The 14,011-nt window shown below is 38.5% G+C and overlaps 1 protein-coding gene across 1 annotated transcript in view; it reads right to left on the reverse strand.

Annotated features, from left to right (window-relative positions):
* CDK14 (cyclin-dependent kinase 14) overlaps positions 1-14,011 on the reverse strand; it is a gene marked incomplete at both ends in the record, with an annotated part of 97,848 nt that overhangs the window by 23,583 nt on the left and 60,254 nt on the right. The window contains one exon of the mRNA XM_010147768.1: positions 5,703-5,826. Coding sequence (XP_010146070.1) covers positions 5,703-5,826 — 124 coding nt within the window. The remainder of the gene's footprint in view (positions 1-5,702; positions 5,827-14,011) is intronic.

Below are 14,011 nucleotides of genomic sequence, written 5' to 3' on the forward strand. Positions count from 1 at the left end.
AGAAAAATCTATATGGAAATTCATGGAAACATCGTCTTTAATACTCAGCTGCAGTTTTAAACTGCAAGTCCATTGAGTATAATTTTATTGCAAACCTCAAGCCTCTTTCCTCCTGCTATCTATTATTAATCATCCTATGTATCTAGAAGGATGCATGGTTCCATCGCACTTGATTCTTTCTTTTACTACATCCCAGGGCTTTATATTAACAAAATTCGGAAAGCTTAAGTCAGGACTTCCACCATAATGCAGACCTCCTGCAGCTACTTCCTCATTCAAGGAGATTCCCAAAGACAACAAAAAGCTGTCAGGAAAAGCTTCAGGGTAACTGTTTTTTGGGAGAGTAAAGCAAAGACATTTTCATGAAGATTTTCATGCTGTTTTTTTCAATGCATTGAGAGTTGATGTCAATGTGCCTACCCTCAAGAGCTATATAAATGTTTTGTCCAAAAATTTCTAATAACAAATATAGCTACATATTTTTCATCCCAGAAAGCACAAAATTATTTTAACTAAAGAATATGCAAAAGTAACCATACTATGATAATTTTAAAGGTCTGTATTGTCCCTGGAAGAGTCAGAATAGTAGGCTGTTAGTGAATGTTTTGGGACAGAGAATAAGAAACAAGGCACAAAAAGAATAAATACTTCCTGAAAAGTCCCATGTGGAAGGTAGGGCCCACCTCCTAACCTGATTGCTATCAGCTATTTAGGGACTTCGTGCTGGAGTTCATTAAGTATGATAATCTGGATACAAACATAACTGATTAGCCAATCTTGATTTATATCAGCATACACAATTGCTAAATGCCAATACCTAATCACTTAAAACCAAAACAAAACAATAAAATCACGGTATATACTGAGCCACACAAGAAGGAGAATTCACCTAGTCCAACCTGACAGATTTCTGAAGGCTTTGTCCAGTCAGTGAAGCAAATGAAGATTTCACCATCTCTCTGGGCTGCTCCATCTCTGAAGTACTCTCACAGTGAACATTTCCATCCTCACACCCAGTTCTGTTTCAACTTATGGCTATTATCTCCCATCCTCCCACTGTGCACCTCAGTGAAGAGCACCTTCTTGCCATGCTCCACCTTCCTCTTGGAAACCCTCTCGTAGGTACTGGGATACTGCAGAGCAAGGAAATCCGTGGATCGAACATGATTTACCTTGATTAAAACAGGTAAACGCTCTCTTCACATGTACAGAAATTACTTCCAAGCAGGCTCACACCATCATTTTTCCAGGGATGGTGGTTGAGAAACCTGCAGTACCCCCACACTTTCCTTCTTGCCCTTCTTGAAAAAGGGTACACATTAACCTTCCTCCAGTTATTGGGGACCTCCTCCAGTGTAGTCTTTCAAAGATGATAGAGAGCAGTACTTTCCCAGTACCCTCAGGAGGTCTCCTGTGGACCCATGAACTTGCATTGGTCAAGATTTCTCAGAAGATTCCTGACTCAATTCTCTTCCAGTCGCCCCTTTCCTCCCTGAGCCCCAACTCTGAAAACAAAGGCCTGTGAGATCCTACTCATGAAGACCAAGACAAGAAAACCATGGAGACCTCAGCCTTGTCAGCGTCTGCTATGACTACATCATCTGCCCCACTTAGCACCAGGCCTACATTTTCCACAACCACTTACTGCTTCTCTCCCTCAAGCTCTTCCAGCATCTTACACTCTGTTGCTGCCCACCTTCTCCTTCACCTCAAAACATTTTCCTCCCAGATGCCTTAATTTCCTTCCAGAGCTTCCATTGCTACCATCTAAACCCTTCCAACACCTCAGACCTTTTGCCTGCGGCCACTCAGAAACACCCTCATGCAGAGTCACAGGTAACACGCTGACAGACCTTGTCTGTTTCTCTGGTGTTTCATCTGCACTTGCTCCTATAGTCTTCGGAATGTGTTTCTTAGAGGTTCAAAGTGATGTTTTGAAAATAAGGGGTCACTGAACTGACATACTTCACTGGTTATAGTATGTTCAATATAAATACAAATCACATATTTGCTTAAATAATTATTTTACTTAGATAACGAATAACTTAAATGCAACTAACTTGAAAAAAAAAAGATAATCTTAGTGTTCAATCTTTGAGTTTGCTCCTATCCACTGTTTTACAGCCATTTGACACGGTTTACACTTCAGATAAATGCATTTATTCCATAAACATACCTTGCTTTTACAACCGCTTAATGATTTCTCTAAGAAAAGGCTCAAAGATATTCTTTTTTTTTTTTTAAGTCAATATATATGCAAAGGCCAAAAAATTCTGCCTGTCTGCAGTGCAGAGAAAAGTTAAAAGTGAACAAACTACTAACCAAAGGCTAAGGAACAGCTGCACAGCTCAGTCTGTGTGGTAACCAGCAGCAAACACAGGGCTCTACCCATTTAAGTCTGTAATTGCTTATAGTGTTATTCATTAAAGATTTAGAATACTTTATTTCTACTCAGGACAGACATATGTGTGTGGGAAAATAAAACAAACCCGTAGACAGTTAGAGCCAAATTCACACCACAGAATCAAAAATGATTACTGAACTTCATTTCATAAGGTGAATTCCTAATATACTTTAATTTCCTCTGGAATTTTAATTAGATTGAAAAAAAGAATGCAGGAATGGAGTTCAAGGACTATTTTTCATAGCAACAATTATTTAGAATGTAGTCTCCCCTATTATATCTTCTCAAGAAAGCCATGTTTTATAGCTCATCCATTTTTAATTTGATAAAGCCTCTGTGTTCTGTTCTCCCTTTTCATTCGACTGCGGAGTCTTCTCATAAATGTTCATCTCCTAGCAGCTATAGCATAATGAACAGCAAAGCAAACCACCACTCATCTGAACAAAGACCCTCCCACACAGTGAAGTATCTATGTCTGGGAGCTGTGCTGTAGAAAAACACATGCCCACAGTTATTCAAAGATTCCACTTCAGCTGTAGTGCAATGCTCTGGCAGGCATGAATAGCCTTTCTTTTACCTTGTTTATTCAAGAACTATGATCCACTACAGCCTGCTTTTAAGTATTTGATATCCTGCACTGAGGAGATTAAATAAGTCTGACGCCAAATGAAAAACTTCAGCCCCGCTGTTGATTTTTGTAAACTTATGAAACCAAAATCTGAAGGTCTTGTCCTCAGAGACTAAAAGGCCTTTGCTCTAGGATTTCGTATTTATTCTAATAGCAAAGTCAATCCTATCTCTGACAGAAACTGATTTCTTGATAGGTTCTCTCCTGCCTTGAGTGCATTTGAAAGCAAAACACCCATGTCCCTAATTTCCATACTGCTCCTCATGTAATTAATCAAAAAACCAATCTAAACAGACTTTCTTTCCAAGCGCACTATTGAGAATTAGTCATTTGTGGGAGAAAAACAAAGAGAAGGAGGACTGTATTTTACATCTTGGTTAAGAAGAGTCTTTCATACTGGGAAGGTGGAAGATGGGCACTGTAATAATACAGTGTTTAAATAAGTGAATATGCACAGGGCACACGAGTGTGCTCCCATTTCTTATGCTGCCAGTGAAAGAGGTCATGACCTTTTAGACTTCAGCCTCATCACTTCTAATTTTTCATCTTCGTTCTCAGAAGAGAAGTTTAACCCATCTGGTTTTCAATTTTACGAGGTCATGAGCCATAAAAGAAAATACAGCTTTTAAAAAAAATGGAGATATATAATCTTCTCTCAGTGTATAAGAGTAGATTATGCAGATGTTTCAGTTAGGTCAGGACAAACCTAGAAGAGAAAAAATCCTCTCCACCACATTACACATTCATATGTCTGCTACTGGGTGGTTTTTTTTGGTCGTACTTACACATTTCTAGTCTCTCTCTCAAAACAGTATACAATGATCAACCTTAAATTCCCACCAACACAAAGCTGGGAAAATCCTGACTTTGATATCATCACTGGGATAATTAGCCAAGCGCTGCAATGAGGCAATAACTTCATCAGAAGTGATGGTTACATTTTCTACTACAGCAGGAAAAAACAAACGTCCCACACTTTCTTCTGCTCTGTGGGAACATCAGGCAATACGACGAGAGAGGGGTCAACTTACATCTGAGCTGGACGTTTGATTGGTCGGTTCATATCTCCAGCAAGGCATTTAACAGTTCTGGTGACAAGGTTTTTTGTTTGTTTGTTTTCTTAAAAACACAGCCGAAAAATTTGCAGCCTCCCTCTCCCCAGCCACAAAAGCTACAGAGTTTCAGCAACGCCCTCCAACCCCAAACTCCCCACCCCATATAAAACATTTTACATACAATAGAGTCTGTAAGATCACCTACAGAGTTTTCAGCATCTACGAAAGCTAGAGCACCATCATCATAATCTCTTGAAAGACTTAAAATATGGGTATACTTGGAAGGCAGGTAAGTTCAGAGTATTTTATACATACAAATGATACAACAAGCCATCTCAAACAGCACAGCACCTTCAAAAGACTAACTCATATTTCACTACAAAAACATGGAATGATTGACCTGTTTCAAGTATTTAAGAGATGAAATCTCATAGTAAAATGCAACATGCAGGAATGTTTTTGTTAAGCCTATCTTTAAAACTGGCATCTTCCAAGCTTTAAAAAACAGCAACAGAAAATAGTATGTAAAACCAGATAGTAATTGTTTCTAATACTATTTCTCTAATTGCCTTACAATTCAAAGGCCATTCAAGTTCTTGTGGACTGTGTCCACCTAAAGTCTCGTTCCTTTCTCCAGAACAGCAAAAACACACTGAGCTGTTAATTGCAGTAATGCTAATTAAAAGATAAAAAACCCATGACTACATTAACACTGAAATTGCCAATTAGCACGTAAGGCTCTCTCATTACTGCTGGTGAACGAAATGTGAAGGCCGATGTGGATAGCAGTCATAAAATAAAAGACATTTCAAAAAAGCCAATAGGCCACATTTTCAGCTTACTTCACAGGTTCTGCTGGAATCAGTAGCTGAGAAGTTGACCTATAGCAAAGAAAGGAATTCCCATAACATCTTGTAAAAATTACTGAAGAAAATCGTTGCCATTTTCCAGAACTGCATTCAAAATGATTTTCAGAGGAAAGAGTACCACCCTAGCATAGTCATTAAAAAGTATTTCATTAATAAATAAATGCAAAAATGCTAACCTTTCAGTGAACAATTTCTCCCAACTTCATACTCCACATAAGGCTTCCCCACAAGGCACTAATTGATACTGAAAGCAGTCCAGATTATCCTGTTTTCCTTTATTCTTTAGAAGGAATATCTATTCTTCTGTCCTTCAGTCTCTTTCAGTGACCATTTTATTAAAGTTAATCCAGATCTCCACAACCCTAGAGCTGCCTGCATAATGTGATTGCACTCTTCAAATATTCTTATTTCCTCAGGTGTCTCTCTCACTCTCTCTGTTTTTTGTGCTTGTATTTTAAAGGGTTTGAATTTTAATTCAGAGGTCTCATGGTAAATAAAACTGAAATGCTTTCAGCATTATCATCCTGGTGAGAACTGGAGTATATATTTGTTTTTTACTTGCTCGTTTTTAATCAAGCATTTTGTTGACCATAATCAATTTCTTCACTCAGGAGAAAAATGTGCAATTATCTACAATGAAGAAGGTGTGTCTAAGGAATAGGGTGGGGGGGAAGAGAAATCAATGGAACCATCTGTCTGACATTCCTACAACATTATAAGAGACTTGTAATTAACTGCTTGCCTACCAAAGTCTGCCAGCTTTAACTCCCCCGTGTCACTGATCAGAAGATTCTGTGGTTTCAGGTCCCTGTGCAAAATGTAACGTTGGTGGATGTAAGACAGTCCTCGCAGCAACTGAAATAAAAATAACTGAAAAAGAGGGGGACAAAAAATGACCTCCGTTAATATTTTGCATATAACCACAGGTGATTTCTTCACAACATGCAGGGTGCTTGCATATTGTGGTAACATTGTGTCAGAACTCCTCCCCAACTGGCGTAATTCCCACCCAAATTTAACACAATGAAATTTCCATCTAAAAAAATATGTACTTTGCAAGGACTAACCCCAGCCTCCAAGCCCTACCATATCATAGATTCAATCTGCCTGCTTTACAAAGAACAAGAGCAATACAACCATGTGCAGAAGGCTCGATTTCTACCAAATTATAATTATATTCCATTTACCCATATGGCCTTAGAGATTAGATGGTAGCCTGAAGACAGATGTGTATCTTCACTAATTATAGGAAACACCAGTACAGGGTGGAGAGGGATGGGGAGATAAGGCTGGGGGATGGGACACTGAAGCTAAAACAAAGAAGAAATTAATACTATAACAATAATTCCTGCATACCCAAGTAAATCTGCAAGTATGACATGTTTTCTCCTTTAAAGCTTTTGTTATGGGAGTTACTTATGTATTTTTCATTAGGAAACAGCAATTCTCACTAAACCTAAAGATGACTTTTGAAACCTACTTATGATAGTCTTTAAGGTAAATTTAGATAGGAACCTAATTCATGCCCCATGTTTCTTTTCATCCTTCACTGGACTCTACAATGTTTTCCCTAGAGCTAAGCATTGATGTGGTGTATTTCTGCCATTTGCAATTACGAACAAAGAGTTGGATGATGGAGATCTTTTGTCCTCCCCTTTTCATGTCCTCTCCTATCATTCTCCTGCATTCCTATCGGCACCTGCTGTGAAAGGCTGTGTTACCCCAACATATCTTGTCAATACAAAGGGTGAACAATCATCTCCCAGGAGTTTTCTCTGCAGTTTTGAAAAATCTCTCCTAATATGCAGACTCTTCCTATTGCCTGAAACATTTTAAGAAATATTAGTTTCCAAATGGGAACACAACAAGCTTTTGCAAAGCCAAACATGGAGGATTCAGGAGTGAATATGGAACTCATGCCTCACAGCTCTGCGACTGGTGAAACGTGATCTCTAGGAAGATGTAGAAACCACACCAAAGATGTGGGAAAAGTCAACTCGGGCACATGAGAATTTCTAATTAACTTGCAACACAAGCATCCTATTTAGTGACTGCTGAAGTGAGGAGACATTATCAAAGGGGTTACAAAATCTGATTATAAAAGAGAATAAAGGCTGACATGAAAGAAACAGAAATGTCATGTTACTGAAGTTGAAATGAATTTAATTGCATTTCATTTTTTCCCTGAGTGCAGACACAATACACTGTATGTTTAGCTATTTAGCCAGGGCACAAAGAGCCATATCAATCACCTTCTTGCCAGGGCTGGGTCTAACAATGTACTGAGGAAACCTAAGAGCAAAGTACAGAAACGAAAGAATGGCAGGAAAGTCATAAGTAACATGCACATTCCTTTTTGAATTGTGGTTAAAATGGAACTCATGGTACACAAAAACCATTTTAACAAGGGCAGGAAGCAGAAATGTCTTTCATTACAGCTTTAAAATATAAATTAAATTCTATTAAATGACTACAACATTTTTTTTTTTATAAAGAGATAGGGAAAATACCCAGTTTCCTAGGCTAAATCAATGGTATTTAAACATTTTTTCTAAATATGCAATGAAATTTAAATTATCATGTTATCTTACAGCACTGTAATCTTTATAACTCCAAATACATTTATTAATGTGGGCTTGCATTTTACTTTAATGCAAAGAGTCAAGAGATTTGACACGACATGCTAAGAAAAAAAAAATCAAAAATTTCACAGGTAAACAGAGTAAACGTCTATTCCTGAGGACAGCCTTCGATTGTAGTTTTATTCCAAACCTGTAGACATGCTGTACTCATTAAGTACTTCCACAAAAGTCAATTAATTCACTTGCATACAGTGTATTAATTGCTTCCTGCTTGAAGGAAAACCATGAATGAGAAGGGGTAAAGACCTCCCTGAACTTGATACAGGGTAAACTCAGTCATTGTTTTGTTGCTTTCTCTTTTCCTCTACCTCTTTGTCTTTATTTGGTAATATTAAATGTGAAAAGATCTAAGGGAAAACACAAGCCTAACAGAGAGCAGTAGAGCATTCTACAAACCACAGACCCTTTGGGATTACTTGGTAAGAGAGAACTGTAAAAGAGGCTCCTCATTTCCAACCATTCCCCACTCCACAAAAAGAAAAGAAGAATTGGAAAGAACCATTTCTGACACCCCAGGAAACACTTCTGCCTTCTCACAGTCAAGTTCCCTCCCATGTCTTTGAGGAATGCCCTCGCCAAGAAACCCATTCCCCTTCAAGACCATCTGCATTACCTTCCCAAGGAGGGAAATGAATGCTAGATGAGGTACCATCACCTCTTACCCATATACCCCATCTGAAGTTAGCATGCCTCCTATTGTTGTACTCTGATCTTACTTGCTCCTTCCTCCACCTTGCTCAATTCTGATCACTATGAAACCTCAGCCTGGGGCTCCTGCAAGGAAGTTTGAACTAGCAACTGAACTGCCAGAGGATGGCAGCCCCGCAGACCAGAGGACAACTCTAAAAGGAGTCGGCAGATTCTACATGCATTTCAATAGGTTGGTTTGTGAGGGTAGAAACAATGCTGATTCATGTTTCTTGAGCTTTTATGTTAGTAATTTTAATATTTACATGGTCATACACAAGGCTGTATAAGTGTCAAATAACCTGTAATAAGCGAGCTAGGACATCACTCGTGTGCAGTTTGCAGTTTATTAGTAAGAACAGATGTTTTGGTGATAAAACAAAAGACTCACAAGATGACAAGGATCACTGTGATAAGAGTTGGAAAAGACAGAAAACAGGAACGGGATTTATCTCTAGAAGCCAGGTTTTCAGCAAGGCTCAACACTTTACATTTAGAGCAAAAAAAAAAGGAATACTTATACTTCAGGCCTTGCTTATTTATTACAACCATGAAAAAAATACCTTTTTTCCCCTAACAGTTATGCAGCTCTCACTTTAATGAGCAACATATTTTAGTGACGAATTTTCATTGTCAGTGAGAAAAATGCATGCAGGTCAAAGCTAATTTGGGGTTTATGGACTGTGATATTAAAAGAACATCAGGAGTTCTTAAAACTTACAAGAGTGAGCCCTCAGTTCCACAAAAAGGTAAGCACCTACATAGTATTTCAAGTATAGGGCCTGAAGAGCCACTTGAGCTACATGCAACAGTTTAAACCAAATGCCTGTTTAAACCAATTACAATTTCTGAGAGACCTGCCAGGTGCCTGGACGAATACCCCTGCTTTCACAGTGTTTTTCTTGAGCCGGCGTCAGTGTACAACCTAGACCATTACACACACACGTGTATCTAACAGCCGCAAGATGGCTCGTGCAACAGAGCGCTTCATTATCTTGTTGGCCTCTGAATGCCACATAGGAACTTGAGCTCTTCTCATCCAAATGAGCTCATCCAACTGACACAGACCATCCAAAACACATCTAATGGGTGGGACTGATGGATGTTAACACTTTCTGACTCGGTTCAGAAAGCTCTGATGAGTCTAATGATAAAGGGAGATGCTCATGTAGAGGTGATCTGTGTAGAAGTGTTCAGATGACTCCACATAGCTGCTCTCCATTCCCAGAGGTGGCAGGGCATTTCTGGCAATGGATACCAAGGTAAATGAAAAGCAGAAAGAAATTCACAACATGCACAGAGAGATTCTCCAGAAAATGTACTGTTTCCACACAGTGTCTGCTGAGGCATCAAGGACCCCAGTGACAAGAAGGATGCTGCCCAAGAGGCCATACTAATGAGGCCGGGGTGGGGCTTTTTCAAGTCAGGAAGTGTCTTTCCTTGATGGCACAGAGGGATTTCTGAATAATTTCCTGAATTTGGGCTCCCTTTCCACACGATGTATTGTGGAAACAAAGGATCTGGTCCTAGATACAGAAGAAGAAAGCTACATGGAACCTTTTAGTCTAAAGAAGATGCTCCTGACTCTTGCTTCTGCTCTCTCTGCAGCAAGAGACTGCAAATGGAGCTGAGCTAACCCAGACCATGAGTTCACAGCAGTTCAGAAGAAAACTGAAAGACTGGGTTAATATGCTGATCCTTTAGCAAGCTCCTATTGCTGTATCAGCATAGTTCCTTTTGAAAAGTAATAGACAATACTGCACAAGCTTTATTATCACTCATCACTGATAACACAAATGCTCCAGCTTGCTGTATGTATCAAAGCACACCAGCTGGGTATCCTGCAATCATCTGAATTCCCTTGTGTGTATTCAGCATCAATCGATATCACATGCTGTCTTAATAGGCCATCAAATCTAAAACTACCAGCAAAAGAAACCCAACCCAGGACACCGCACCTCATGCTTGCAACCAGTTTACTTCTGCTTACCCTCTGGATGATGTTACAGGCTTCTGTGAATTATTGACTATTTACAAAGGTAAAACAAAGTAATAAAACCCCACAGCCTCGGAAATAAACTGAACACAATGATCAGTTATGCTTGGGTCTATTAGACTGTCTGGGAGTTTTAGATCTACTTGCTTTAAACGAGTAATCTAAGAAAAAAAACTACTTGGTAATATGTATTATCTGAGAAGCAATGAGAAACGCCTCTGTGTGACTTCTGCTAGCACTTCAAAAGCTCATCAAGCACAATATTCTATCATCACTGTTGGTTTGTTATTCTTTTCCATCCTCTCAGCCAGCATAATACCCACAAGATACAATCTAACTTTTCACTTCTAACAATAACCCAGGGAAATACTGAACTTTTTAAGTCAAAACTTTGTAGACTCTCTTCCTTAAATTGTCAGAAGAAGAAATTCCAGGAACAAAGTGTTGACTCGAGATGCATTTGCATCCCTAGGAATAAAAGGATCCTATCTGAATAAAAAATTATTAGCCATTTGAATTAGCATGATTTTCATGATCATAATAAGTTTCATCTCAACAAAATGTTCTCCTATCTGATCTTCCTGTAACCAACTGAGCAGCTGCCAAAAGAATTTTAAAATAGTTCTCTCCAAAAAGCATTTATAAAGGTTTCTAACTTGCTCCTGCATTCCTTGCACGAGAGTCTTACCAAAGACAATGTCACACAGAAATGCATAGAACACAGTAAATGGAAATGCACATCGTATCGTTACTTTTAGAAGAGATACTAAAAACACAGCTTTTCTACTTACTGGCAGCAGAACTGCAAAGGAAAGAGATTGGAAAGTGTTAATTTGCTAACTTCTATTCTCTTTGATGTTCTTTTAATCATTTTTTGTCCCCTCTGGGTACTACTACTAGTCATTCGCAATGAGGAAGGTGTGCTTAATTAACCGAGTTTAAAGACACTCCCTTATGATCAGTTATAGTCATTTGCTAATGTTCAGTAAGTGGAAGACACTTCCAGATGTTTTTCTCCTGAATGGCAAAAGTAAAAATAAATTCATTTCAATTTAATCTCCTTTTATACCTTTCATCAATTCAGTCCCATGCTGAACTACATCAGGGTGGCCTCATCAATTTTAAAGACACCGGCTTTTTTTCATCCCTACGATATTTTCCTATTTTTTTTGCTGTATGTGAACCATGTGGATCACACAGACAATAAATTACAGACATGCACACTCCTTCCAGTTTGGGGTTTGCACATATTTCTCGCTGTAGTGGATGTAAAAATGACATTCTTCTAGCATAAATTTTAACACACTGATAAAGATTCTGCATTTACCGTTCACGGTTGTGCATATTAACAAATCATTACTTTAAGTGACAAGACTGACATAAGGTACAGTGAAATGCTGATGCCATATTTAATGTCTGATAACTAAAAAGTCTAATTTAAATAATCAATTCTCAATGCCATGTGTAAAAGACGACCTTAATTTGGCATAACATTATTCTGACTGCTGTACACCTGCTTGTTCACTGAATGAGGAATGAAAAATAGCAACTTCTCAACCACATTAAAGAGCATCACTTCCTACTTAGCATATCTGTTGAAATACTTAATTCAACTCTATATCAGCATTATCACTAATTTCAGTAAGTAGGAAGAGAGGTTTCAAAAGCATGACATTAGATTTGCTTCCAGTTAACGAGCGACAAAATTAAAAGGACCACCATAGTATGAATTCACCTCAGAGTAAAAGAATGTTTTCTCCCAACTCCAGTGAGTCAGTATGATAGGTGAAATGAGACATGGAAATTCATCACAGCTGGATGTGTTATGATGGTTTAATTACCCAATTCTAGTTTATCTAAGTCTATGGCAGTCAACCTTTTGGTCAGATACCTCTGGTTATACACAGGCGCTCATATGCCACAGCTTCCCCTACATCATGTAATCACACATTTGTCACATGAATGTAGGTCTGTCCATATGATTCAACACATCTCTCACCAAAAAAAAAAAGACCCCAAACCTCATCCACACCACACATGTTCATACAGTCACATGATGGAACAAGAACCAGAAGCACACCAGGGAGGCCTAGAGCACCAACTCAACTGTAACCTAAAACCAGAAGCATTTTTAGTGTAATTTTCAGATACTGTGCTTTACTAAGATGCATACGAGTTTATACCTTAATAATAACAGAGTTGATGCTTAGCAAGAGTCAGTACGCAATGCTCTGCTACCACCGACGTTCAAGCAGCTGCACTTCAAGTGCAGTAAACCTCACGTGGACGGGACACAGGAGTTGCCTCATCCTTCCATGTTCTGCCCTACTCTTTGTGCTTCAGATTATTCTAAAAATGTAACCAGTTCAATTATAAATATTTATGTTTACAAAAGACATCAAATGACAACTACCCTATGGCTTTGACTCAGATTATCAGTTGTCGTATTAGTCATTAAATGCCAAAATTATTCATCTGACAAAACCTGATTCAACTTTAAAAACAGCAACCATTAGTTAAGGACAATGTTCACAGTACTGCGGTATGGAGAGGAATAAATGAATACTGCAAGTCATTAAGTGCCAGAAATTTCTGATAACATCAGATAACATTCACTGTAGTTCAACATTTTTCAGTTCAATGTGCACTGGTTTAGGAGGTCAGTATTAAAATCTTGGTTTAATAAATCCAGTATTTTTATCATATCTGATTTGGGGCTTTTGTTATCTTTTTTTTAACTTAGAGTGCTATAAACTTGACTGATCCCTTCTCGAGCATTTAACACAGAAATATGTTGCAGCACCCCATTATGTTTCAATAATTCCTATTAATTACATTTCTTTTAAACTATTTTTGTAGAAGTTTTAAGACTGAAAGTAGCTGTATTTTTTTGCTGAAACTTAAGCAGATTTTTAACAGATTATTGGGCTGTTCTAGGAAACAATACCAAAATTCCACTCCACACTGCCACATACCTTACATGTGACCTTGACAGTCAACTATTTTCTCTGACGCAGTATTCCAGTGACAGAACACATTTTTAAAGGTTTTGGTGGGGGTAGGGCTTAGTTGGCTGAGGTTTTGCTTCAAAAACATCCATCCATTATGCATAGAAGACTGCTGTGTCCTGCTTCCTAGGAGCAAGGAAGGCTCAGAATTGAGACGGGTAAGAGCTGAAGACTTGAAGGCTCCCGGGAGAAGGCTGAATATTCCTGTTCCCTGCACGCAAAGTTCAACAAGAGGGTCTGCCTATTTCTTCTTATCACATTTTGGCCCTGGGAAAAGGTGCCCAGGGAGAAGAACAAATCAGAGCAGCAATATTAGATGGAATAAGGATAAACTGGAAGTTCCTTCTCCCTCCAGTCACAGCAGATGACAGGAGCCTTCCAAGTCGCCTGAAGTAAAAGATTTTGAAAGTGATTAAGAGACAGATAAGAGTTTTTGCCTGGTTGACAGACCCGCTGTCATTCAGGGTGGTATTGCACGGACTGAGAAATCGTGGGTCAGAGGCAAGTATCTTTTTATTTTGTCAAAGATGGTTTTCTGAAGTCAAATGCTCACACAAATCAATATTACCTCTAACACTGCAATTAGAGGAAAAAAGACAGAGAAAAAACTGAGGATGATTTTCCCAAAAGACTACATACAGCTATTTCAATGCTGCATTACTAATTAAAAAGCAAATCAGCTTTCATTAATATATTTTTAAGGCAGGGATGCATAAAAGAAA

The sequence above is a fragment of the Eurypyga helias genome, unplaced genomic scaffold (genome assembly GCF_000690775.1).
Source record: "Eurypyga helias isolate BGI_N326 unplaced genomic scaffold, ASM69077v1 scaffold22212, whole genome shotgun sequence".
NCBI lineage: Eukaryota > Metazoa > Chordata > Aves > Eurypygiformes > Eurypygidae > Eurypyga > Eurypyga helias.